This window comes from Sesamum indicum, linkage group LG10 (assembly GCF_000512975.1).
Source record: "Sesamum indicum cultivar Zhongzhi No. 13 linkage group LG10, S_indicum_v1.0, whole genome shotgun sequence".
Classification (NCBI taxonomy): domain Eukaryota; kingdom Viridiplantae; phylum Streptophyta; class Magnoliopsida; order Lamiales; family Pedaliaceae; genus Sesamum; species Sesamum indicum.
In genome coordinates, this window is record NC_026154.1 from 5,798,470 (window position 1) to 5,826,410 (window position 27,941).

The window sequence follows — 27,941 nt, forward strand, 5'->3', positions numbered from 1 at the left end:
CGCAAATAATCCCTGAGGCACGTCACAATAACATCTTTTAAATAAATATACAATACACCTATAATTTTAAAAAGAACAATACGTATTTGTGTAATTTACCCTACAATTATATACATTCGAGTTTTTTGAACAAACTTTTTGTAACTAAAAAAGTTCCAATTAGAAGAAATTGTAACAAATTATTTTTCTTGATTTGACTAATACAAAATTTGATAAATATTATGATTTGTGTATTTTTTTATTTTTCTTACACAACTTAAAGTTATGTCTAATTATATAAACACTTCCGTATTTTACAAAATTAGAGAGGGTATTGTTAGCATTTGCAAAATTAAGTACACACTCTAAGAGGAATCAATGTATTTTACTTTAAGAGGCGTTTGTATAATTTTTTGTGTATGAGAGAGTGTCCATGTAAATTATAATATAATTTTAGAAAATATATATAATTTTATAAAACATACAATATATAGATATATATAATTGGATCTATTTTTTGAGGGGTGTCAACTGTAATTTACCTGATCTTAAGTCTAACATTCTTAAGATATTAAATAAGGAAATAGGTCTATATAGAAAAAAATTTGAAGGCAAAAATAATAATGATGTCAATAAGAATAAGGGGGCCCATAAATGTATAGGCGCTCCAAAAAAAAACAAGAGGTTTCAAAAATCTAAAAGGAATGCAAGGTTTAAGATGTCCTCCCAAGAGACTCAGTTCGGGTAAGGACTCAGAATGCTCCCAAAAAATCCATTCAAAATAAAAATTTTAGAGAGTCTGATAAGATGTGCCCTTAACAAGTAAATCACCCTAAAGAGGCCTGACGACCCAGATCCGTGAAAGCCCAAATTCAAGAGTACCTCGTAGGCCTACAATAAAATATGAGGGCTTGAAATTCCCAGCCAAAGTAGAAGTCTATATTATGTGGTGTCCACGAGTGATTTAGGTGGCATTCACATAGGACCTATGAGGTACATCCCACAAAATTAGATAAGGAGTAGGGGCTTCGAAGGGAACATGTAGTGCCTCTAGTCCGAAGAAACCTTAAATCCTTAAACCTTGGACTTTGATTAGGGGAAGCCATCTCCTCAACCACATTGTCGATAATTCTAGAAGATACCCTCATTTGCAGCAGACTCCGACCGCCTCAAGGATCGCGGGTTTTTAGCCGTTAGGGAATAGTCCTCCCTCAAATTCAATGGGGATTCAATCTTATCCAACCACTTTAGATAATGTTCCACCAAATCTGTGAGAATCCTCCACCGAATTCGTAGTGAATTCGATTTTATCCAATCAATTGGAGTTGCTTCTAAACCAGTGGGAGAAGCTAACTTTTACTTTCATACTACAACTTTGACTGCGGTAACATTATTTCTTACTTAGAGTTTTATGCATCATCATTACTTGTACACAGTAACGAACAGTTCCAGTCATCAATTTATGTTATAGCATTTTATATTATTATTTTGTACTTCAATTAGATCTGAGTATTATTTTTTGCCCACAATCAAATAATATACTCAATTTGGAAATATAATTAACGGCATTCAAGTCAACTTGTCTTTTACTAATCAGTGTAACTAATAGCTTATTCACACTCGATGCATGAACATGTATAAATATAATTTTTGGAAATATAAAGTTGAAAAATGTGTATAATAGACTGTTTGAAAATGTGTATTTTAGTTGGGAGTTCAGCTGTATTTAGGTGGATGCAAACCCCCCGGACAAAGGAGATGTACATGAACGGAGCTTCATAGTCAACTAGAAGAGTAAACGTCAGTCCGACAACCAATGGAGCCACTACCACCGTCACCTTCATCGTCGCCGCCGTCAGGAGGAGGTTCGCCGCTCCAATTGGAAGACTGCATTGAAGAGGTGCTGAAATTGACACTCATGTCCTCCATACAAGGTAAACTCCACACCGGCCTCTCTAATGAATATTGCGCCAACCTCCTCAGAGACGATCCCTCCGATCCCCTTCCAACTAACAACGGTACTACTCTGTCTTTTTAACGAAGTATAATCTTTTTATGGTTGACAGTTTTCCGTGAGAAGTTGTACTCTTTGCACAGCCAGTTTACCTTTAGGTTTTCAGTTGAACTATTTTGCTATTGTACTTTTTACCACTGGCTTTCAAGTTTCGAAATGGTCGCAGAGCTCTCTCTTTCCGGTTTTTCATCAATTCATTTGTTGATTATTAGCAGTGGTTGCTGTTTTATGTTTGATCCGGCTTGAATATGCTACCTGGATCGACGATCTAGATACAGCCACGTATCCTCCCCAGATTTGTGATGGGTTGGGATCGTCCCCGCCGAAGACCATCTAATGCCCAAATTAGTTGGTGGTCGTGATAGAAATATGCGATTTGAAGTTAAAGAGTCAAAGTAATAAATGCCCGTTACTTACCGTCAGAACTGAGTATCTATCTATGGTGACTAATTTGACACTTTAGATCAATAGCCTTCCCTAGCTTTAATCTTGCGGTGCTTAGCCAGCTTCATGCTCTGGGTCAACCCGGGGGTTGTCGCTTCTTGCGCGGATCCTTGGCGAAATGTTTACTATACCTTAATGAAGGACTGTTTCATCTTTTAATAATTAAACCCCTGTCACTGTTGCATGCATAAAATTTCTTTTATGTATCAAGTGTACCAGACCTCATAACTCCAGTTTGTGTAATAAAGAAAATGCTAGATTGCACCGCAGCTCTAAAACATGACGTCTATGTTGTCTGACATGCCAGGTGTTGTGCCCATAACTATCAAGTTCTGATACGGCTGATGGTTACATCATATGCATTTTAATGGCATTTGTAATACACTTCCACGTGTTGTTGAATATTCCTTTCAGATAGAATGAATTATCTTATAATATATTGTAGAAACTGCAGACAACAAAACTATACAAATGTAATGTTTCCTATTACAATTTAAAATAGTTTATATCATTTTCTTGATTGAATTTTTTAGTTGACTTATTTTTCTTTATAATTGCAGTAGTGCACCAATAGCTCTATAAATTTGAAATGCACATGGATATATTTGTGTGTATTTGTGTGAATACTTATAATATATGAATATTTGTGTTATCGACAATGGTTTAGGAGCCTTGTCATGTCCTAATACTTTAAAGAATTGCCTCGTCCCATGTCTATGTTGTATTGTGTTTGTGCCTCCATGACTGTGTCCATGCTTCATAAAGAAGATGCTTATAATTTACATCCATGTGTGAAGCCAAAAGTTTCATTCTCAAAATGTTCTGGCAAAAGCTGGGGCGATTGTATTTCCAAAACAGAACTGAGAAACTGAACTGTATGTTAGATAGAATGATGTTGGTAAATGAATCTAAACGAATGATGTTAGTAAATGATCTAAAAGAACGAGAGAAGGGTAAAGTAGTTGAGGTAGAATGAAGCTTAATCAGTAATTATTTACTTCACCATTTCAAACTACCAACGTGTTCTATTCAAATACCGCAACTTAAATAAAATTGTTTATGTTCGTGAGTTTTGGGGTTGACAATCTGTCTCGTTAGGTAGATTCTTCATTAGGCATCTTGTCTCGTTGCTTTTTCTTTACGTAAATATCTACACATTTTTAATACTAGAAAGTATCATTGCGTTTCATGTGTAGGCATATATATTTATAAGTAAACATAGTACTGATTCATGGTTAAATTTTGAGATTCAGGTATTCAAATTGTTGATTTTTCTTAACTGTAAAAATTATTCTTGAATGTAATTTAGTGTGGCTTTGCTTATCTGCTACTGTGCTACACAAGCAGAATACTTCACTTAGATGAACATCATTGGACAGGACTCATAAATGAGATTCGCTACCGTAAAGGACTCATAAATGATGTGCTTCACTCAAGCTTTGAAGTTAATTAGGTCAAAATTGGATGATGAAGAAATTAAATAACCAAATTGGTTTCTTTCTGTACCATGGTGTACCTGGTCATTTATGAAAACACACAAGGTCCCTCCAACATTAGGAATAAATCACAGGAGAATTTGATTCAAAATCTAATATCTGAATTCTTGTTGGTTAGAAGATTACCTAGGATTCTCTTCCTCTTCCTTAGACAATTATGATTATTATTATTTCAAAATCCTAATTTTTAATGCAACTGCATTTGAATGAGGCTTATATGTCTTCTCACATTGTGAACTAACATCAAGGGAATCACACTCATATATACAGTCTATACTTGCACACTAACTATTTCAATATGCACACATGGATTTTTGGACATGAAGATTTATGTACTTCTACATAAGAACAAAATATGAAGGAATTTCAGAGGTGAAATTTTGCCTTTGAAAAAAGTCAACATTTGCACCTGAATGAAGAACATGAATATATTTGAACTTTCTTTTTCATTCCAGATATAATTAACTTCTTTTCATCGTTGTAAATTGAGCTTCGTTTTCCCCCTATCTTGGTTTAGATATATCATCAAATTCACTCAGATGTACTAATAGTTTAGTGCCATTTTGGTCAGAAGTACCTAAAGGAGTTATATGCTATCCTTTATACAAGCGCCTAGCATTGTCTCTTTGCCAGTCTATACATTCTGGAGCCCTCTGTACAGAATGTGAAGAAGTTATACCAGTGCATGAAGACCAATCCTCAAAGAACAAAGACAAAGAATGGAATAAGCTGATTGTGGGAGAGGGTTCTGCTTTACTGCAAGTAACTATTAGGAATTATTATTTTGTTTTCAGATTATTGCAAATCTTAGTGATTTTAGTCAGTGCTGAAATTTTGTTTCTATAGATTCTGAAAGAAGTGGACTTTGAGCTTGATGTTCAGGAGCCTTTCTTTTCTCAGCTGAGTGGTATGCATTTGTTGGTTTCCTTTATTTTCTTTGTTGGTTATTGCCAAAGGTTTCCATCTATCTTTATCAGATATTTCCTATCTTGTTTAGCAAACTCTTTCCTCCTATGCAGATGGACTCAAAACAATTGAAGGAAGGTGTGCTGTTGGTAAATATAAGAGGTATGACACATTTTAGTTACTTTCCACTTTGCACATACTGAAGAGAGAACTCTTACGCATGCAGCGGTGCCTATTGAAAACAAAGCAGAATGGACAAAGCATCTAAAATAAAGATCAAGGCAAGAAATTGATAATAAATGCATGAAATCATTATAAACTAGTTCCTTAACAGATTCATCCTTATGAAACTCTAGAAGTTGTACGGCAAATAAATTCCTGAAGCTAAATGTTTGGAGAATGGAGATGAACAACATTTGAATCTGAAATCCCAGGATGAGAATATCCTCAATTTCAGATATATCTGAAATAATTCATTCTCTTATATGAACTGGATAGTGAATAAAATTCCCTGTTCAACCTTAATGGAAGCTGGGACATTATTACTACTGCTACTACTACTTTTCAGTCAAAACCTGCCCGAGCTACCTATCCTGTATTCTGGTTATGGGGTTATGGGCTTGATGGCCCAGTTATGGATGAACTAACCTTTAGTATCATGTTCTAGGCTTTTAGCTTGAGTAACTGTTCGAGCAGAGTAAAGTAAATGCATTACATCCATGGTTTTCTGTGCAAATTAGGATGCATTGATTTTGATACAATAATGCGAAGACAAATCAGTCTCATTTGATATTGTATGGATGAAAGTTGTCAACAATTTAATTTTCAAAAAATTTTCTGAGAGGTCTTTGAGATGGAGTTTATGTGTCTCCATTTTTTGTTGTTCAAGAGGAAACCCATTTACTTAGGTTTCTCATACACCTTAATTATGTTGTCAGTGACATGAGCCTGCTTCCATATATCATTAGATAATTATACTAACCATTTCTCATGTTTGAGAACTTTATACGTTCAGAAGCAACACAATCCTTTAACAGAGAATTAGGAAGGACATATAACAGAAAGAAAAATTCCTTTATCACATAATTAGGAGATTAAAAACATACTTAAAACCTTTTACGAATCTGTAAATTTTCACATTATTCTTTGGGTGTTATTAACCTCTCTATTTTTGTCTCTGCCTATGCCTTGTATATTATTGGATGCCAGATTTCAATCCGGACATTTTCTACTCTTTAACAAATGCTTGATGGCTCAAGTTCAGGTGCTAGTACATTTGATACAGTTTCTTTATGAGATCTTCAGGAGTCCACTGTACTAAAGCTCTAGCATTTTCAGGATGTCCGGCAATATGCTTCATTTCATGAAATGTTGGAAACAGAAGGCCTTTCGAAAGTTCTTCCTGGAGTAACAAGCATTGAAGAAGGTAAAAGCGGTATTGGATATGTTTTTGATGAACTGGCAATCTATGCACAATCATGTGCAGGAATCTGATTTAAACTTTTTGACTGAACATGTGTTTCTCATACATGAAATTCTACAATTGGTTTTAAGAGTGAAATAGAACTCCATTTTTTGACCAAGAAATTTCTGTGCATTAGTTAACCTTTGATAGACTCAAATTGCCAGTGAAAGCCTTGTTGCTCTGTTTCTGTCACTGTTGACATATTCATCCAACTGAGCCAGACTCAGAGGAGGGAGAGAGAGGATAATTTTGTACATGGCGCAGCACAAATAACATTTACCATTGCACTGGCACAGATATATTCATGTTCATAAATTATTAGTGTCTCCCAACACACTATATCTTGTTTTCTCACAAAGTCTACATGTTTGTTTCCTTACATATTTTTATTCTGTCTGTGTCTTTGTGCTTCACATGCTAGCTTGTACTTATTGTTCATATTTACATTACTGCCATATAGCTTCTTAAGAGATCCACAACATATATATATATATATATATATATATATATATATGCGTGTGTGTGTGTGGGTGGGATATATATATATATATATATATATGCGTGTGTGTGTGTGGGTGGGTGTGGGTGTGGGTGTGCGTGGGTGTGTAATACATTACCAAGGTTACCTAGTCTGAACCATTACCTGTTGTACCATGGTCCTTAAATTTGTTTTATAGCTTTTAAGGCGTAATCAGCTCCTGATGCTCCCTATTATTAATAAGCCTTCAAATTTCTCTAACGTCAGAGCTGATTACGGTAGAGCAAGTATAAATGAATCAGTAAGTGCTTGAGAAGTTACTTCCTATGAATTTCTTGCTTGGACGATTAGCTACATGGTTCAAAAGCTGGTCATTAAGCTTAACATCCAAGTGAGAAATTCATTGAAAATAACTTCTTTAAGCATGGAAAAAATATCTGCATATCCCCTTATTCTTCCTGGAATATTTACGATTGTTGTTCTGGACTCATCAGGTGTGCAAGTCTATAGAAGATTCTACTCAGAAGAAAAGGAGAGGTCAAATGGTGTTCTTGCAATATGTGTTAGCATACCAACTTCCCAGCTTTATGTTGTTATGGCCTCCATACTTTCAGTGAGTGTTCTAGCAGCTTGCAATGTTCTTCTTTAGATTCTATTGTCTTGATTCCTGTGATAAGCTGAAGCTTCACTGTTTTCATTTTTGTATTTGCTTGTGATTCCGACTCTCAAGAATTCAACCTGAAATTTACCCTAATATTTTCACAAGTGCTCTGCTCCAAGGGAGATTTTAACTTTCATAGTTGGGATGCTGTTAGTGAGAAAGTTGATGTCCATCATGATTTTATACACTCTTTGATATATGACCTGTTACCTTATATTCAGAAATACGAGGTCACTGATGATCTTGAGTGTGATAAATGTTAACATGCCAGTCTTGTTAATTTCATTGAAAAGTGGGACCCAGAAAAAAATTTTCAGCAATTTTAAATGAAGAATGACAAGTCTAGAGAATTGATGCACGCCAATGAGATAAGGAGCTGATAGTCCAATTTTATTAAAAAATTCTGATTGAACATCAACTACTTCTTTCCTATGTTTTAAGTGACTACTTTATAAGCATTTCCACATCCAAGTTCTGCCATTCATTTCTCTTTGTTGGAGAAAGTTGCATTCTTTCGTTGGTTCTCGGTTCCATTTTCCAGAGCCTAAACGACACTTCATTTTCAGTAGTAGTTTTGCAATATCAGCGAAAGAACCAAATGTCCTATGTTCATGCAATATGCTTTTCTGTATCTTGTGACTGGTCATGTTTATGGCTTTTTCAATTCCCTTGGTAAAGGGGATCTGTACTTTTCCCCTATAAACTGAAAAGGGTTAGGTGAAGTCACTAAGTGAAACCAATGTTTGAAATTCTTGGAGCATCTCTTTCCAGATGATCTGACACTTGTATAACTGCAAAAGACATAAAATGCGCGTGTCACAGAATCTATGATATATGATTTATCAACATATGAAGCTTGTGTCCAAGCTTAACAGGAGGAATCCTTTACAGTTGTTTCACGTGCTTTGTATATCATATGATATCTGATTTCAGCATTTTTCCTCAAGGTGCATCTTTGAGGCCAGCTGTATTTTAAGCCTGGTTGTATACTCTTGCAGGGGTTGAGCTATAGTGGTATTCAGAAACTTCTGGGCTTTGTGCAGACCATTGGAACAAATCCAGAATCACTTCCTCCCCCATCATCAACTCTGCTGTCGACATTTTTGGCACCAAATAATCCTGATGTATGATTGTGCCTCATGACAGTCTTCTGGAACTTTAACGTAGTCTTTGAATATTATGTCCTCGTTATATTTACTTCCTCATTAATATTCTTTTGTGTATTATAGTTTTGAGAATTTAAAGAAGCCTTAGACAAATTGATCAGAGAACAGCTAAAAAATTGTTTCTCCTGAAACTAAGTCTCTGGTGTTTTATTGCTGGCAATGTAGGTTATGTGGTTGACACGTCTTTCATTTTTGTGCCTGCCATCTTGGTCCAACCCAAGCATTGAACAAATCGACCAATTATTCATTTTTAGCGATTTACCTAATGGCAATACCATTCCAGGATTGCATTTTATGAATGATTGTCATTCTTGCAACTGCTTCATGTTGTGAGTTCAATTGTTACATTTCTGGTTTTTGGTGAATGATGCTACATCATTTGTGGCTGCTTAATGTTTTCTCCTTTTTGGCTTGAGGTTAAAGGTTCAACCTTGACAAATGGCGCCAGGGCCCTAGCAAAGCATGCCAACAGAAGCAGTGAGGGGTACTGGGGTGCTCCAAGAGGAAATGGTCCCTTTATAATCTCTCTTTCAAAGTTGTTTCCTGTAAATGCAAGTGATTATTGTTAATAACCATAAATGTTGCATAATCCAAAAGCTGGAGCAAGAGATAGAAATGGAAATGTGTAAGAGTAGATCTTGTAAATATTACAAGTTTATTAAATATACTATGTAGATTGAAAAAGTGATTATCCAGACCATTCTACTTACATACCTTTGAGGCACCCAAATCCTTCTCATGTTTTTCTCCATGCCCCTTGGAATTAAATTAGTACTGAATACCCAGCAAATGTACCTGACTTTTTCCTTCGGCTTCCCCTTTCCTCTAAGTCAAGTGGCTGGCAAAGTATATTATCAAGAAATTATCTTTCTTTCCACAAGTGTCTCTTTGTCTCTCTCTCTCTCTCTCTAGATTAGTTTCTGTCTACTTCTCTCTAAATTACCTTTCTATCACATTTTGTATAACGTTCAGGTCACATGCTCCCTTCTTGAATATTATTAGACCATTACAAACTGCATCTTCAGAAGAATGCAAAAACTCAGTTTAAAGGTAACAAATGGCAACTAGGAGTCATTTACAGCTTATTTCCTTAGGATTTAATTGCAATTCTTGAATCCGTTGGTCATCCATAACAAGTAATGAAGAAGATATTGGTATTTATCACTCTTTACCAAAGAAGTAAATCCAATGCATGTAACTCTAACAAGAACTTAAAAAAATCAGAATAGGATAAGTCGTCGCAATAGGGATGTGTGGTGTTTACGTCTGTCATTGAGTTGGTAGGTTATGCAGTTAGTTATCTGGATCCATCGAATCATGAGCTCTCTTTTTATCCAATGTTTATGATACAGAGACAGACCTACCATAATGAAGATTTCTTTTTGTCAAATGTAAATGTAACATATGCTTTGCATGGAATCTTCAAATATTTGAGATTTTTCACTTTTAAGCTACGCTTGCAGACTCCGAGAAAAATAAGCATGCTATGGACGTCATCATTCGCCTGTTGACTCAATGTAGCTGGATGAACATGCATATTGTTCCACCACATGGCATCGTCTTTGAGATAAGGAACGATGATGGCTATGGCGCGCGTTGGTCTGGAGATGGAACTAAGGTATGTATAGTTTGCCAAAGTCTTAACAATGCCCTCAAATTGTCGTGCATCGCCTATCAAAAGTACACACAGACGTCTCTGAAAGCAACTGTAGCAAATACATTCATGGGAATACTATTTGGCAAAGATAGACTCAAAATCCACATTATGTGAATACCATCTGGCAACGATAGACTTAAAATTCACATCTTAAGCAAATGAAATATTGTTGCCTGCAGTTTATAGGATTTCTGGAGCCGTACACGGTGGATGGGCACTCAAACCGCTGGAAGCATTAGTTCACTTCACTGTATTTGGTACGGAGGAATCGAAGTCTTGGAATTGGAACCAAAACTTAATCACACGATCTCATCACACTGTCACTAAGCTCAGAAGGCCATAAACCAAACACCAAAGAGAGACCGATGTTAAACTCTCTTGAACCCGAAATAATCCTTCCTCTTGTTGTTTCACCACCGTTGTTGGACATGTTCAGACAGGTAATTTCCTTCAGCAGGGCGTGTTTGCACTTTGCAGTATGCTCTTAAAGTCTTGTGGAGAGTGACCCCTCGCGGTGGTCTTTCTGTGTGTGATGACTCTGTATTTAGTGAAAGAGCAGAAACAAGCAGCATATCCTTGACTTCCTATTTGTACTCTTGATGTTGGGTGGTATTGGCACCTCCTACTGTGTGAGAAATTTCGCCGACTTTTGGTTCGAGAACAAAAAAGGCATCTCTGAAGTACCCTATTGTTGTTTTGCCCTTAAAGAATAAAGTTGCAATTGCCTTGAGTCCATATGTTATAATTAAATTTACTTTCTTTTATTTTTCATATATTCTTTTGCGTGGACTACTGTATGGGTTGTTATTTACTTGGTAGGATACATTTTGAGATATAACTTTGAAGTGGCCAAATTGCCCCCAACACTTCTTTTTCTTTTAAACTGTGTTTACTTTAAGTGATTGGGTCGGATATTCCAAGATATCCAGCTTTATCACTCGTTTACTTGTAAATATCCTTACATGTTGTTAATTCCATAAACTCGTTATAGGCCTTGATAAATGCATTATATGAATCATGTCCAGCCTGATGCGATATATTATCCCATGAGACCTATATGCGTGGGCTCAAAACTCAAATTATAAATAGCTCTTACTTATACAAACAAGCCCGCTTTGTCTCTTCTCTTGGAAATTTGTTGGTCATGGATTTTAATGGGAGGGTAATTTTAGAAATTGATAAAATATCACTTATTTTATTCCAAATTATTGGTACAAGTAAATAAGGTATATAATATGATAATTTTATTTCATTTTATACTTAATTCATAATCAATTTATACCTATATAATTCCATCACTCGAAGTAAATCAACTTTTAGTGACAAAACGGGCATAACAGTTTTATGGACAACTCATCAGGCATAATCCAATGACCATACCAGGCCACATGACTACGACTGGGGCTCTAAATTTTGCATTAAACATTGTGTCAGGGTGGATTATGGTTAGCTCATCTAGACGAGCCCTTATTGTGCAGGATACAATTTGAGATCTTGAACACCTATTGATTAGATTAAATTGCGTAAATGGACTGAAAAGGAATTCTGTAAAATGAATAGGGTAATTAATTGATGTAAATTAAATGATATATAGACATAAATAAGACTCATTTTGTTCATTTATTCATACTATTTAACTAGCTACTACATTTATTGATACCGTATATGCATATTGCTAATTGACATAAATGGTTCAAGCCATTGACTTGGAAAATTATAACTAAATTCTTCAACGACCTTAACAAATACAGCAGAAACTTTGGATTTCCTCAAATGCCTGTTTGCCAATTGATATTTCTAACAAACAACTTTGGAATACTTGCTTCTTCTTTTGTATACTTAACCAAACAAATCATAGCATTAACAAAACGGGATTAAACGATCGTATTGAAGGAAGTGGATTAGCTCAAGAAGTGCGGCAGAAGCACGAAAAATTAAATATTAATGTGATTAAGCATGTACCAACTACCAAATAAAAGTAACTAAACCAATACCAAATTTTCATAAAAACATAAATTAATACTAAATTTATGGATTCAAATTTGGTATATATCGAATATTTTTATTTTGATTCAATTTGATATGTTCACGTAATCGTAGACACCCCTAACTCCTATAAGGACCCATTTACTTTTATGTATAAGCCTGTTTAAGAAAAATAGTATAAGTACTACAAGTTTACTTTGATGTATAGAGGCCCGGTATAAAACCAAGGCCATGTACTAATTACTTTTAAATTAGAGTACTCATCCCACTTTTGGAGGTGGAAAAAGAATAAATCGAAGCTGGCCCTCAACTTAAATGACCATTGTACCCTTGAAATTTGTTTGAAAAACTTTTACATTCACCTTACCTACTTTTCTCAGACATTTTCTGTCTTCACTCTCTCAAAGCAGCAAAGGAGGTTGAGCTTATGCCAGGATAATGCAGCTTCCATTTTCTTCTTTTTTTGGTCTTAACTCCCTGCTCTTTATCTTACTTACAAGCTTCATCCATCTTGGGATATTGATTTTTATTGTTAATTTTTCGAATTTGTTGATCCTATGTTTTTTTTTCTGTTTTTTTTTTAATTATAGATAAGTAATAAATAGAATCCTATAAAAAGTTAGATCTGAGCTCTAGTTGAAGGTAATTTTGTTATTATAATTTTTTCATAATTTATTTTTCATAAACTTTGAGTTCTTTGATGTATTTCTGAAGTGATATTATCAGCTTTCTTGTTCCTTAATTATGTGATTTTTGTTGCCTGGTAGGAATTTTGCGAAATTTGGGATGTACATGTTGTTTATGGCTCTATACTAGCGCGAAGGGTAAGAACGAGATTGAGTTAAATGAAAACAATTAAAATGAAGAGGAAGAAGGAAGAGCTAAGTGTTCTATACGGAAATTGCTTTGTTGGTTCGATTTTTAAAGGGCAAAAAGCTGTTGGAAAATGAAAGACTGTGTCATGAAAAACCACTGTCTTGAAATCGAAATTTCGGTACTATCGTGGTACAGATAGTATAAATCGATCGCTCCCCAAGGTTAACACAGCTATTACTTTCTTATCACTCGTGGAAGAAAGCTTGGAACAACGAACAAAATAATACTCAAAAGTGAAAGAAGAGAAAGGAGTTAGAAGAGAAAGGAGTTAGAAGAGAAGAAGAGGCTCTCAATTTTGGTGTGTAAAATGAAATGAACTCAAGCCCTATTTATAGAGTCATACATTAGTTGTTGGAAAAAATGGGACTCTATCCCATCCACAAAAAATCCAATGGATTTATTTTGATATTTTATGAGCAAAAAATGGATTTAGAAGTCTTAGGTGATTAGGAGTTCAAAACCCATTAGTCATTCCCAACAAACCCCCACAAATGACTAATGTAGATGAAGAATATGATTTCTGAGTGAAGGAAGAAATATACTTAAGCATTAATATCTTTCGATTGAATTAATGCGTAGTGAAGTGAGGCAATCAATTTGGCTAACGAGAGTGATATGACTCTTGAACTTTCGATAGCTCAAATTGAGACCCCCCATAATCACGTATGAATTCCTTAGTGTTCGTTGTTTCGCGATAATGTTCCGAGCGCTATTAATGGAATGCGCTTATACCTTGGGTTCTAATGAGTGCTCTAGAAAGAACTTTCATTTCTCTTTCGTAGAAGGCGGCCCACCTCCAAACTCATTCAGATAGCTTCATCAAGTCTATAGACCACTCAACAATTGAGTTATGAGGCTATCTTCCCGAACAAAGTTAGAGTTATCCATCAAGTCCTTATTAGAACCACCCAAACACAGGGCTATAGATTTATATGGTCAATACCATATTTCATCAATCAAGAGATTTTAACCCCATTGCTTTCGAAGACTCAAAGATAATTCTCCTGGTTAGTCTTTTCGTGAGAGGATCTGCCAAGTTCCTCTTGGACCTCACATAATCCAAGGAGATTATCGCATTCTTTAGGAGTTCTTTTACTGCTTCCTGTCTTATATGAATATGTCTCATTTTGCCATTGTAAGCATAGTTCTTGGCAATTCCAATAGCAGCTTGGGAGTCACAGTGCAGAGACACTGGCACAGTTGACCCCCACAAGGGCACATCTCCCAATAAGATTCTCAGCCACTCTGCTTCTTGACTTACTGATTCAAGAGCTATAAATTCAGATTCCATAGTAAAGCGAGCTATACAAGTTTGTTTTGCAGATTTTCAGGAAATAGCTCCCCCACCCAAAGTAAAGACGAATCCACTAGTTGAGCTTACTTCATTATTATCAGTAACCCAATTTGCATCACAAAATCCTTCTAACACTGGGGGAAATTTATTAAACTGCAAACTCAACTTTATAGTCCCCTTTAGATATCTTAACAAGCGACGTAGTGCATTCCAATATTCATTAGTGGGATTATGGGTATATCGACTTAGTCTACTCATAGCACAAGCTATATCAGGTCTGGTGTAGTTCATGAGAAACATGACACTCCCTATGATTTTTGCATACTCAGCTTGTGACACACTATCACCTTTATTCTTTTTGAGACATATACTCGGGTCATAGGGTGTTTTGATTGGTAATTCATCTTGACCACCGAACTTGTCCAAGATTTTCTTTCTGTAGTGGGATTGACAAAGAGATAACCCATTTTTTGTTTTTTCTAATTTTAATGCTTAGGATTACATCAGCTTCTCCTAAATCTTTCATGTCAAATTGTGCTGATAAAAATTTTGGTTTCATCAATTATTTTTATGTTGCTGCTAAAAATCAGCATATCATCGACACATAGGCATATAATAACACATTCTATCCCAAACAATTTTGAGTATACGCATGTATCACATATATTTGTTTTGTATCTATTAGTTTTTAAAGTATGATCAAACTTTTCATACCATTGTTTGGGTGCTTGTTTTAATCCATATAGTGATTTTCTAAGTATACAAACTTTATTTTCTTGGCTAGGTATAATAAACCCCTCTGCTTGTTCTATATATATTTCTTCTTCCAAGTCTCCATTTAGGAAGGCTGTTTTTACATCCATTTGATGGATTATTAAGCCAAGAATAGCTGATAGTGCAACTAGAGTTCCAATAGTTGTAATCTTTGTCACAGGTGAATATGTGTCAAAATAGTCTATGTCTTTCTTTTGTGTATAACCCACAACCAATAATTGTGCCTTGAATTTGTCTATTGATCCATCTGGTTTCAATTTTTTCTTGAAGACCCATTTGCATTTTATAGGCTTACTTCCTATAGGCAAATCTACTAAATCCCAAGTATGATTTAACATTATAGAATCTAGTTTATTCTTAACGGCTTCCTTCCAGAAACTAGAGTCTCTGGAGGTTACTGCTTCCGTATATGTCTTAGGATCATTTTCAACTAAAAACATTGAAACAAAGTCTTCATTTATCTTTCCTTGGTCTTTTGTTAGGAAAGCAGTTAGAAAGTCTGGTCCAAAACTATGTCCAGTTTTTTGTCTTTTACTTCTTCTAGGTTCATTCACAATAGAATTAGAGGAAGTTAACAAAGGTTTATTGTTTGACGAGGCTATGTCCGTTCTAGAAGTTTTAATTAATGGAAAAACTAGTTAAAAAAATTCAGCATCTCTTGATTCACAAAGAGAGTTATCATTTAAACACATGAATCTATATGCGGCACTATTTTGGGCATATCCAATAAACACACAGTCAAAGGTTTTAGGTCCTATATTTTCTTAAACTCAGGATATGCTACTTTAGCTAGACAACCCCACACTTTAAGAAGTTTAAAGTTAGGAGCAAACCCTTTCTATAATTCATAAGGGGTTTTATTCAATTTTTTATGTGGGACTCTATTAAGGATATAGTATGCAGATAAAGCTGTTTCCCCCCACATATTATCAGGCATACCTGAACTTAAAAGTATAGCATTCATCATTTCTTTTAGAGTTCTATTTTTTCATTCGGCTATGCCATTTTGTTTAGGTGTATATGGAGCAGACATTTCATGGATTATTCAATTAATCTCACAAAATTCTTTTAGAAATTTAGTATTGTATTCTCCACCTCTATCAGATCTAAGTTTTTCAATCTTCTTATCTAATTGATTTTCAACTTCAGCCTTAAATTTCAAAAATATTTCAGCAGCCTTATCTTTGGATTTTAATAGATAAGTCCTAGTGTATCTAGAAAAATCATCAACGAAGGAGATATAATATTTTTTTACCACCCTTGATTAATATATTTTTTAAATCAGCTAGATCCAAGTGGATTAATTCTAGTAATTCAGTACTTCTAGATGAGATGGGTTTAAAAAGGTTTCTTTACGTATTTTGCCTTTACACAGACTCCACATTTAGAGCATCCATTTGTGTCAGAAATATTTATAAGATTCATAATTTTCAACCTTTTAATAGAGGAATAGTTTACATGTCCTAATCTACCATGCCAAATATCAACAGATTCTATCAAATAAGCAAAACTGGAAGAAATTTCATTAATGACAGTGGAAACAGTGTTCAGAACAAATAAACCATCAGATAAGTATCCCTTTCCTACAAAGTTATTATTCCTAGTGATTATAACCTTATCAGATTCTAATACAATTTTCAAGCCAGCTTTATTCAATAAACTACCAGAAACTAGATTTCTAAATAAGGAAGGCACATATAGTACGTCATTCAAAGCAAGTGTTTTGCCAGAAGTAAGTTTAAGGAAGATCTTTCCTTTACCTAAGACTCTGGCGATTGTAGAGTTTCCCATGAAGACACACTCGCCGTCTGTTGCATCACTAAGTTCATGGAATAGTACTTTGTTGGAGCAGAAGTGGCCTCAATTTTGGTATGTAAAATGAAATGAACTTAAGCCCTAATTATAGAGCTATACATTAGTTGTTGGAAAAAATGGGACTCTATCCCATCCACAAAAAATCCAACGGATTTATTTTGATATTTTAAGAGCAAAAAATGGATTTAGGAGTCCAAAACCCATTAGTCATTCCCAACAAAAGCTGACTACACAAGTCTCCAAAAAATGACTACACATCCCATACACCAATATGCTTGCATGCTTATGAGACAAAATAAAGAATATCGTCAGTCTTTACTGTTTTGAATAGTTACCATAAAGATTGTCATTTCCATGCCTATTTACCTTACCCAAAATATCAAGCAAGCATTGAAACTTGGACGCAAAGTGAGAAAAGAAAATAAGTCAAATTATATAAACAATTGGAACTGAAAATTCAATTCATACATGATTATTCACATCCATTTCTTTGTTAGGCCTACTTCGGCACCGAGTATATCACCTTCATCATCTTTGGCTTCATCACATACAGGGTGCCTAAACATGATTACCATAGACTTCCAGGAAGGATCAAGAAGATTCATGTATGTCCTTGCATTGCGTCACTTCTGAACATATGGAATTTATTAACATTTTAACGAAACTGTTAAATTAGACAAACACATAGAATTAAGTAAGATATTTTTACCTCGATGATAAGGTCCAAAACATGTTGTCAACTAACAGATCCTTTGTTGTACTATTGTAAGACACACCAGAAAAATTAAAAATCCATGAAAATGGAAGGAACCGATTAAACAAATGCCTTACTCTAGATTCGTAAAAATTATAATCGAATAATAGCCCATGTTCTCTGTTGGTTTCACGCATTCTTGGAGGATGGAATAAGAATCCGGATACCCGGGCTCATCTAGACCGATTGAAAAATCTATTCTATCATAGTGTTAATGAAGGTTTTCTCCATTTCTACCGTCCAGTTTGTGTTGTAAAACATTCTATGTTGCAATATAGCGGGCTCTGAACCCATTTCTACTCTGTGTATTCACAATACATGAGTATACAACCAAAGCCAACCTTTATACATAGTGACAAGCAGTGCAAGAAAATAAAATAAAATATTGGACTGTGCGATCAATACAATGTGAAATATAGAGTGAAAGACGAATTGTCAAGCCTTGCAAGTATTGAAATTTGGAGTCTTTCACGTGATTCAACTAGTAAACAATAGACATGATTGATAAGAGGTACAAGGCTACATTTTCATGGAATATATTCCAATGTAAAAGCGTATGCCTAATGCTACAAACACACACTACAATAAAGTATTATACCCCTATTCTCAACATGCATGAGTGTTCGTTTCAAGTCCCTAACTGCAACATATTTATTAAAAATTGATCTTTTTCAATAAACTAGGAATTATAGCTACACTACAATCGCACATCAAGGGTCTATCCGTTAAAAAATATCACAGTAATCACCCTAAACATAGACAAATAAATCATAATAGTGAACAAGGAAATAATGCTCTAAGATGAAATTTACAAATTTAAATTTCAAAGAAAATTGAACATTACACACTTGCGCCAGAGCAACCTCAAAATCAACAACTTAGGTTTGCGTTGGTCCAAAACGTCTTAGTGACCAAAGGTATCACTACACAAGCACACTCAGTCCACTGTTGGACATTCGAAGCCGTGCGACGAGGACTTTTCCTAGTTCCTCCAATAGAATCATAGCTCTCCGACCAATCACTACTTCACACATTTGATATTTTCGATAAAGCTCTAACAAAATCCCAACTTGAAATTATAACTTGCCCTTAAGCTACGGAAAATTGTTAAAACAAATTTTCTCAGAGGGGGATTTGGGAGAAAAGTTTTGTTATCTATTAAATTTATAAATAATAACTCACAGGTAATTTTTCGACCAAAAGTATGTGAATCCATTAAATTTAACATTTGAAAAAATTTATCGATTTCGGTAATATATATAAATAAACACCTTACCAATTCTTACCAAACTTTTTTTATCATGCATTTAATTAAAAATAATTCTATCAAAATATCAGGTGCAGCATCTTACAAGAGATTAAATAAAAGAAAAGCCCATAAGAATGACAATTAAATCATAATGGGCCTTTGGAAAACCACAGGCCCAGTAGGGTTTTATTCACAAAAATTGGGCAGTATATAAAAACTCCATGCTAATCGACGAAGCCCCAGACTTAGGGTTTCGGAATTTCCGCACTCTTCCTCGCCAGCATCCGCCTCTCCCATACTTCGTCTGCGAAAATGGTACCCAAATTCTTACCTGTCTGCGAATTTGCTACGGTTGTACGAAATGAACTGTTTTTTTTCTTTTTCTTTTTGTGTTTTTTGGGTATTTGACCTTGATTTTTGTGCCGTTTAGTAATCTTTCTGCGCTAGATTGTTTTGCAATTTTCGTTGCTGCGAACGAGGTTTTATTTATCCGTATTTTAGGGTGAATTTGGTGAAGTAGAGTGGTCTATTTCTTTAGTAATGAGTCGATGGTATAATTTGTGTGTAATGCTGCAATGAATTTTGTTTTTTAATGTGAAAAAAGGGGCGTTGAGCTGGATTTAGACGAAAAATTGAATGGGGCTGAAGTGAGTGATTTAGCCACTTTAACATGAAAAAGCGGATCTAGTTTTTCGGATTCAAAATTTTGCAGGATTCTTTCTTGCAATGAAGCAAAAGAAAGATGAGAACTTTTTTCTTATTAATTCAACTGTGATTTTTTAATTGAAGTATATATGCGATATACCAAATAGCCATGCTTTTTCTGTATCTCGCGTTGCTTGCGTTTTCTTTGAATTTGTTGCAATGTTGTGTATATATCTGTATTTGGCACGGTTCCCCTTATTTATTTATTTTTCTTTTCAAAAGCTAAAGACATTGATCCCGAAATATCCATGGAAATTTAATATTGTAATGCTTCATTTGTGCCTTCTTAACTGTTCATATTTTTATACTAGTTTAGCCTGGATGCTACAGAATGCAGCACATGGTAACATGAACTTGGATGTAGACTGTCATTTTGGTTTAGGATTTGTATACTGGGACTGGTTTCTGAGTTATTTTGTTATCTGAAAGCATCTTATTGATTATTTGTATGGTTTTTGAAAGGCTATGCTCTGGTTGATATCCTGAAGATGCCAACTAGGATTTAGATTATGTCCGTCCGACAATTTTTTGCATGTTTTCTGACTCTTTTGTTTTCATAATGTTATCATCTCCAGCCGAAGCAGATTCATGAGATAAAGGACTTTTTGCTCACAGCTAGGAGGAAGGATGCACGATCTGTGAAGATCAAGAGGAGCAAAGATGTGGTGAAGTTCAAGGTTAGGTGCTCAAAGTACCTGTACACCCTCTGTGTCTTTGATCCGGAGAAGGCTGACAAATTGAAGCAATCCCTTCCACCAGGTCCGTTGGCTAGAACCTATTATCCCATTAACTTGTCTGCTTGAAGCAATTTTAAAGTTCTAATTTTAGAGACTCTGCAATTTGTCCAAACTTTGTCAAGAAAGAACATGACAAGTATAGTGAATATCTTACCTGGTAAAATATATTCTTGAATATCTCAGGATCCTTGTTTAAACAATATTTGAAGTTTGTTAGGTTTTCCTCTTGTTGAAAAACTGAAAAAAAAGATCAAGTTGAAGTTTGTCTTGTACTTGAGAGATTTCTGGTTTTTACCAACAATTAATTAGATATTGGCAAAATACTGCTTTTGGTTGGCTCTTATGTTTTTGCTACACTTTGTCTATTTGCTATGCAGGTATAGAGAGTCTAAGATGACTTGTGTTTGTTCACTTTGTTTGCAGGTTTGAGCGTGCAAGACCTGTGAGGTGGAATTTGCCTTTAGAAAGTGTAGTGTGTCGAAAGAGATTTTGTTTGAGCTTTCTTAACATTTGTTTTGAAGACTATTTTGGATGAATTTTAAAGAGACTCGTTTGTAGTGAAACTCCTCAAGATTTGGTGATGCATTTGGTTTTGCAAGATGATGGTTTAAATTTTGTCGTTCTGCATGTACTAAGTTTCATCAAACATCTAATGAATGCATTCAAGGTTAAACATTTATTTGTAGTCCAATTAAAAATTTGATGTATTTATAAACGGGAGTTTCCATAAGCTTCTCATTGTCATTTTAAATTATGTGTGCTTGAGTAGTTTAATAGGATTATTTTGGTAATTGCAAAAGTTGCTATGTTAATGGGGCTGTCTTTTATTCCAATTGCCTGTTATCCACTTTCCAAAAGCATACATTATTTCCAACACAAACTTATTTATCTTTACTTTTTCCGTCTCTATCTCAGCAAAACACCGGAAAAATGAATCCAAACACTCACATTGTTTCCAACATTCTCCCTTTATTTTCATACAACACCCCTAGACCACTTTAGAAGATTAAATCCAGGCACTAGGATGATCAAGTTTTTCCCTTATGGCGATGATTTATTAGCTCGACGGATTGCGTAGTAACCTTGAAGTGAAGCAAGACCGAGCGCAAAAATGGCAGCAAACAGAGCAAGAACAGTCCAAGGGCTCCGAAAATAAGTATGAAGCAGCTTAGCCATCCACGTCTTGGCCTTGTTGCTGCAGTGCTTCTCAATTCTCATCTTCACCTCCAGAAAAGCATCTCTTTTGTCCAGTCCATAAGTATCCATCTCTTTGAACATTTGGACAACTTCCTCGTTGCTGAATGTGGTCCTAAATATGCCCTTTTCTTGCAATTCCTTCACGTCGTCGGGGCTTTCAATGAGCGATTTCATGAAGTTAACATAAGATGCCACAGCAAACTCAGTGTAAGCACCTAGAGACATTCCGAACGCAATCATGTTTGAATTGAAGTATGTGAAATGGTCCGCGATATGGCGACTGGGAAGCTGAAGCTTCCCATGAAAGCAGTACGACTCGAATTTGATGTCTGTCAACAAGTCAGAACTCGACTCAAAGCGAATGCCTTTTGCCTTGAGATCCATCACCGAACGACGCGGACAGCTGAAGTTTTCCAAATTGTGGCCGGTAGTGCTTTCTTTCTGATTCCTTGATATCCATCTGAGCCAGGAGATGAGTTGGATGAATTCGGGTTTGGGTTGTCTAACTTCATGATTCTGTCTCCTTTTGAATAGGGTTAGATGCCGGATCGCCAAAAGGTGCACGGGTTCTGGCAGCGGAGATGTAAGCACACTCGGGCATCTTCCACGTCTGAAGCTGTCCAAGAATTGGATAATCCAATAAGGTATCTGATTCTCGAGGAGATATAAATCACGGACAACCAATCTCATACCTGCAAATCCAAGAGACCTATAACCCATATCAAAGAATACATCATTACCATCCATGGCATCATTGATGTACAGTATCAAACAAGCATCGGCAAGCATCATTTCAGCCAATTCCGTGTCATCATACACATCACCTGAGACTCCCACATAGCAATCCCGGATACGATCAATCCGCCTCAGAATATATGCCATGAAGAAGGCTTTGTTTTTGCCAGTCTCTGAAAAGAGCAGGTCCAGGGCTTGACGCTTCAAGTCCTCAGCCTGGCGTTGGTCTTTGCCATGATGGTAAGGGCCGTATGAAACAATTACGGGATCATAAAAGTTTGAGGTCCGGTTGTTCAGACGCATTTGTGGGGGCACTCTGTGCATTTTGCGGGACACAACCAAAGAGGATCCTTCCTGACCGGGGATTGTGATCCTGAAAGAGGAACAGACACCAGCTTCCTCCTCAGTAATTTCACCTGTTGATGAACTCATCGATTGCTGGCTAGAATTAACAAACATCGAAACTAGTTGGCTCAGTATATATATGCCGGGATGGATTTTTATATAGTACGCACTAGTTGGCTCAGTATAACAGCGGAAAATTAATGAAGTTTGAAAGATTGTGTCCTGACAATATATAAACCTGTACAAGAATCCACCCGTCCAGCTGAGTTCATTCTTCCTTTACAATGAAATGGATGTGTAACCACTTGCTGTGAGTGGTAGTCTGAATATGCTCAGAAGAGTAAATTAATTACCAGTTATATCATTATTTTGAACTAGTAAGAGTTGACATCTTTAAATAAAGAAGATTGAGCATGAGCTTGTTCAATTTCATAAATCAGCAATAAACATAAAGTATATTTAAAAGAAGATTAAAATAATGCTTAAATGTAATTACTGCCCCTATCTATGGGGGTATGGTAAAACAAGAACCGTATAAATAGGAGTAGCAATTTATGCCTTGTATCTATCAAAATCTGCACGTTTATTGCTCTCTGACCATTTTACTCTTTTGATGATAAAGCCTTTATAGTCCACTTTCATGCTCTTAGTTTGGCCAAAATGCATCCTGAAATAAAAGTAAACTTCCATGAATTCATAGCTTATTTTGATCGTCTTGCTCTCCGAGTATTCCAAGTCCTCAATTTTACGGACTTCTTTGAACCACACTACTATAACAGATGGTCCGTAAGTACTTGGCTCCTTCAACAGCACACAACACAGTCCTATTTTATTTTCTATCTTAGGATGTAAAAGGACTCAAATGCAGAGATTTAATAAAATATTTGGTGGAACAAGTTGAATAGAAGCTTTTACTTTATTGAAGAAATATATGAAATATTATATATATATATATATGTTATTTCCTCCGTTGGAGGAAACAACTTTTTAACCTCTCATATGAAAGAGTACTTGGCTCGTTAGGGAAACCCCATAAAACTAAGAATTAAAAACTATAAAGATTTGAAAGCTTAAACTATTATGTTTTGAAGAGTTGGAGAAAATCTATGATATTCCCCATCTACTTTATTGACTCTTTGCTTATAATCGTCCACGAATTTCAAACGCGGACTTCTGACTTGTTTGTTGACAACGTTACTGCATTCGTCATCTCCTTGTCCTTTCCAGCTATTGGTCATGATGGCTTGTTAGCCCGAAATTGAGAGCACCTTGGGCATTGCATTCATTTGGACACAAGGTGCTCCCAATTCGGGTAAGGGCTCAACCTCTTTCGCCTAGCCATTTTTATGGACATCATAATATTAAATTAATTATGAATTTATAATATATACTGTTGGATGTTTTCATATATCTAATATTTTTTAATAAATACTTATTATTTACATACTTTAGCTTAAACGTCAAAAATATAGAATACAATAATATATGTTGTTATATAATATTTAAATATTTATATTTTATATTTTATATTTTGGTAACAATATACATATATATTTAAGTATTTCATATTGTTATTAAAATAATATACGATTTTGTGACTATAAATCTTGCAACTATAATTTTATCAAAAGTTATTTTAATAATATAAAAAAAATAATCTATTCTTAATATATTGGAATCGCTAAAATCATGCGTAAGCAGAGAAATATCTAACTTATACTTATGGACTGAGCATTCCCAAGAAATGTTTATGACTATTTATAAATTATACTAAGTATGTGTTTAGAATGAATATAGAAATATTCATCCCATTCCCAATTTATTCGCTCATACCAATCATACCCAAATCAAATTTTGAGGGAATGAGAGGAGGAAGGGGACTATTTTTGCCTTGAAAAATTAGGGTTTTTCTTACTGTAATGTCATCCACCCCTTTAAATAGGGGAAGAAAGCCTTCTTTTAGTGAATTTTATAAATGTACATATTTACATATAATATATAAATATATAAAAGAGATATAATTTGACAATAAATATCGATTTTGTCTTCTAAAATTTAATATCAAATCTACTCTATTTATTTAAAATATTTTAAATTATATCTAAAAATAAATTTATATGTAGACTCTATCTCCGACGTACATTTATTTATTTCTATTTTTCTAAAAAAATGATAGTATAATTATTTCGAAACAAAAATACTCATGAAACAAAACCAAATGACCCTTTTCTCCCCGAGAATAAACATGGGGTTATCTTGCAAGATTTAGAAGTTCATGGGTTTTCAACATAAACAAGAAATGGGTAGATCTAGAGAGTAGCAAAACGGTGATGGCGGAAGGAGCAGCGGCGGACGAGGAGGTGGAAAACGTGGTGGCGGGCCTGGGGTCATACAGAGGCAAAGTGGGATTAGTAAGTGATTGTGAAGAGGAGATTATGCTTCTTTGGGCTATTCAGCAGCCGATTTTCTCTAAGCACAACGCTTTTGTCAGTCAATCAGCACTTCAGCTCCACATTGATGCTTGTGGCCGCTCCCTCTCCATTCTCCAGTCCCCTTCTTCTCTGGTTCGTCCTCTTCTTGTTGTTGGTATTTTTTTCTGGTTTGAAGTGCCAATTGTAGAGAATAATTATTAAGAAATAGGATATGCTGCGTGATTCTTCTATGTTACAGTCTGTTCGGTGTGTGGGGGTGCGCGTCTCTGGAGATTGACATGTGGGGTTTTACTGTAAGAATGTGTTGCTGGTTTCATTTGGTTTATGAACCCATTTGAGGCTGGAGTGTCAGTCCATGAAGACATTGATGTTAGTACTTTTGCAGCAGTTTTGTACTATGGTTTTTCCAGGTTGAGAAGGTTTCCCCAGCACCGAATTTAGAGTAGTCACAGTTTTAGAAGACTTCTTCTTGAAGTATCAAGTAAGGTTGCTGGAAGGTTAAGGATCTTATACATATAGTTGTCTCAATCTTCAGTTTGCTTAATTGACCTTGAAAACCAAAGACATGTAACCTCTCCAAGTGTTCGTGTAATAAAGTGTGACTTGCTGGTCTTGCGGCTCCATTGTGTCTCTGCTGGCAGAAGTTGCATTGTACATTTGAGACTCTACATATACTCGTATAGTATAAAAGTCATGTGCATGTCCTGAATTCAAAATGGAGATGTGGATTAGACTTGCAAGTTGATCAATCGTAACACATATAGACTAATAGAAGTAGTAGTAGTTGTATGACCTTTCACTAAATTCAAGTTGTGGGTTTGACATGCCATCCTGTCACATATTGAAGTGCTCCAGCTTCTTATTGAATAGGGGTGAACTGGGCAACACCCGTTAGTTTTGTATTACAGGAAATTTTCACGCCTAAAACCAAACTGTGGAGATAAGTCTATAACAGACCTACAGATGCCTCTAATTACCCCTTCATTTAAATCAGTTTGGTAGAGATTGTAGCTGGTAACAGTTTGCTGTGCGGCTTGTCATACACTATTTATGTAAGATGGAAAGATACTAGTTGATTATTTTCATATTTCATTTCATATTTAAACTCTATTTCTCTGCTAGAGTAGTTTAATAATTCCAAAAGGTGGGCCTAAGTAAGGTAAAAGTCCAAATACATTATGGGCATATGATTTGGAACTTTGGCTTGTGGATTCTGGCTTATACAACGATTCAGCTAGTAAAAGTTTTTCTTACATTGTTATTCGCAATTCAATTAAATGAAAATAAAATATGTTCAGTTTTATTTGTTGGTTTTCTGTTTCTGCATGCTTAAATAGTTAGAATTGACATGCATTTGTAATTAACCTAACACTTTGAAGTGACTTAAACAATTAAGAATGCTGGAATGGAAGGAACACTAAGTTTTCTGGCATGCCGTATATTCAAAGTGGATAATTTGTCAAGAATCAAGAATGATCCGTTTTAGATAAGTGCAAGATCACAACAGTATCTAATTGAGTGTTGTATTTTGGAGCAATTTCCTCCTTTTGCCATTTCTCCACTTGTGTAATTCAATGATATAAATAGGTGGACTTTGTAACCTCAAATTATAGGGGGACTAACATGATTTTGCCATTGACTTGTTGTCCTTGGACTAGACCAATGAGCAAATATCTTATCTTTATCTTCATTTTTGTTTTTAGATTATTCATTAAAATTAACATATCTATAATGCCAAATTACCTTGAAAACTTTCAGCATTAGCAGAAAGCACATTTCGCTTTGTTCTTGATTCATCACTCCCTTGTAAAATAGTTTGGTGATGATTCCCTTCTCATTGCAGGGCACTCCTGGTGTAACTGGTTCAGTGATGTGGGACAGCGGCATTATTCTGGGGAAGTTTTTAGAGCATTCTGTGGAATCTGGAAAAATTTTCCTCCAAGGAAAAAATGTTATCGAGTTAGGCTCTGGCTGTGGATTGGTTGGGTAAGATTTCACGAATAGTCCTAAGATTTATTCATGAATATTGTTCTGACCATTTTCTTGTTCTGCCCATGCATAGTATTTTTTAAATATTGTGAGGCCAGAAATATACAAGTGTACAGCCCTGAAAAATGTCAAAAAAATTATCCATTCATTTGCTGATCTTGATTAAAATGCTTTGCACCCTCGTTGTACTCCACCTTGGCACTCTGTGTCCTTGAACCGAAATTTAACATGTTCACTGGCAAATCATAAAACCATACAATCCACTTTATTCACATTTCTGCTTGAGATTCCCAAAAAGGTGAGTGTGACTATTGCCAAAAGGAACTCTGATGGTAAAATGGTGATTTTGAGTTTTTAATTAATATGTTGAGTAGAAATGGGTTCTGCATTATTACTCTTCTTTCCCGAAACATGAACATCCCTTGAGACATAGTCTTCTCTTTCATGTAAACCTCTAATCGACTAGTGGCATCAAATTCATGTGCTAAGTGGCTCAAATTAATGCCTTGATAGGGTGTGGCAAAGAAAATGGTCGAGCAAGGCTACCTTTTCATGTGAATGGGATCATCTGCCTTAACTCCATTCGTGACTGCAAGCTCATGTCTTGCACAGGATTTCGATTTTCATTTTTCTCGTTCAGTTTTTGTAGGGAAGTAATGGTCTCTATTAGATGATACTTGAAGTTTTCCCATTAGCTATGCATCATTAACGAAAATATGCTTGGTGGAATAGATATTCTGCTCCTCAAACCTTTTATCTACTACCACCAAAAGCTGCATCTTCTGAG

The 27,941-nt window shown here is 35.3% G+C and overlaps 4 protein-coding genes across 9 annotated transcripts in view; 3 read left to right on the forward strand and 1 right to left on the reverse strand.

Moving 5' to 3' along the window:
* LOC105172005 lies at window positions 1,662-11,105 on the forward strand. Of its 6 annotated transcripts, none has more exons than XM_011093323.2 (11): window positions 1,662-1,997; window positions 4,508-4,695; window positions 4,780-4,840; window positions 4,953-5,001; window positions 6,049-6,103; window positions 6,178-6,265; window positions 7,277-7,395; window positions 8,442-8,567; window positions 9,026-9,119; window positions 10,073-10,227; window positions 10,446-11,105. In XM_011093323.2, exons 1-11 carry the CDS (start codon window positions 1,796-1,798, stop codon window positions 10,503-10,505), a joined length of 1,197 nt encoding a protein of 398 aa, XP_011091625.1. In that variant the 5' UTR covers window positions 1,662-1,795; the 3' UTR covers window positions 10,506-11,105. The 6 variants fall into 6 exon arrangements, 5 of the variants coding, with proteins under 5 accessions (XP_011091625.1, XP_011091624.1, XP_011091626.1 ...); XM_011093322.2 differs by having other exon boundaries at window positions 4,505-4,695; window positions 10,446-11,103; XM_011093324.2 differs by lacking the exon at window positions 10,446-11,105 and adding an exon at window positions 8,775-8,938 and having other exon boundaries at window positions 1,663-1,997; window positions 4,505-4,695; window positions 9,033-9,119; window positions 10,073-10,209.
* LOC105172007 (60S ribosomal protein L38) lies at window positions 19,192-21,135 on the forward strand. The gene is made up of 3 exons (XM_011093326.2): window positions 19,192-19,329; window positions 20,295-20,478; window positions 20,880-21,135. The coding sequence occupies exons 1-3, from the start codon at window positions 19,327-19,329 to the stop codon at window positions 20,900-20,902; spliced, it is 210 nt and encodes a 69-aa protein (XP_011091628.1). The 5' UTR covers window positions 19,192-19,326; the 3' UTR covers window positions 20,903-21,135.
* On the reverse strand, window positions 21,290-23,084 carry LOC105172008 (UPF0481 protein At3g47200-like). Its single transcript, XM_011093327.2, has one exon. The coding sequence runs from the start codon at window positions 22,845-22,847 to the stop codon at window positions 21,498-21,500; it is 1,350 nt and encodes a 449-aa protein (XP_011091629.1). The 5' UTR covers window positions 22,848-23,084; the 3' UTR covers window positions 21,290-21,497.
* The window catches only part of LOC105172009 (protein N-lysine methyltransferase METTL21A), a 4,298-nt gene continuing 1,365 nt past the window's right edge, over window positions 25,009-27,941 (forward strand). The window contains exons 1-2 of the mRNA XM_011093328.2: window positions 25,009-25,297; window positions 27,009-27,151. Coding sequence (XP_011091630.1) covers window positions 25,064-25,297; window positions 27,009-27,151 — 377 coding nt within the window. The 5' untranslated portion in view covers window positions 25,009-25,063. The remainder of the gene's footprint in view (window positions 25,298-27,008; window positions 27,152-27,941) is intronic.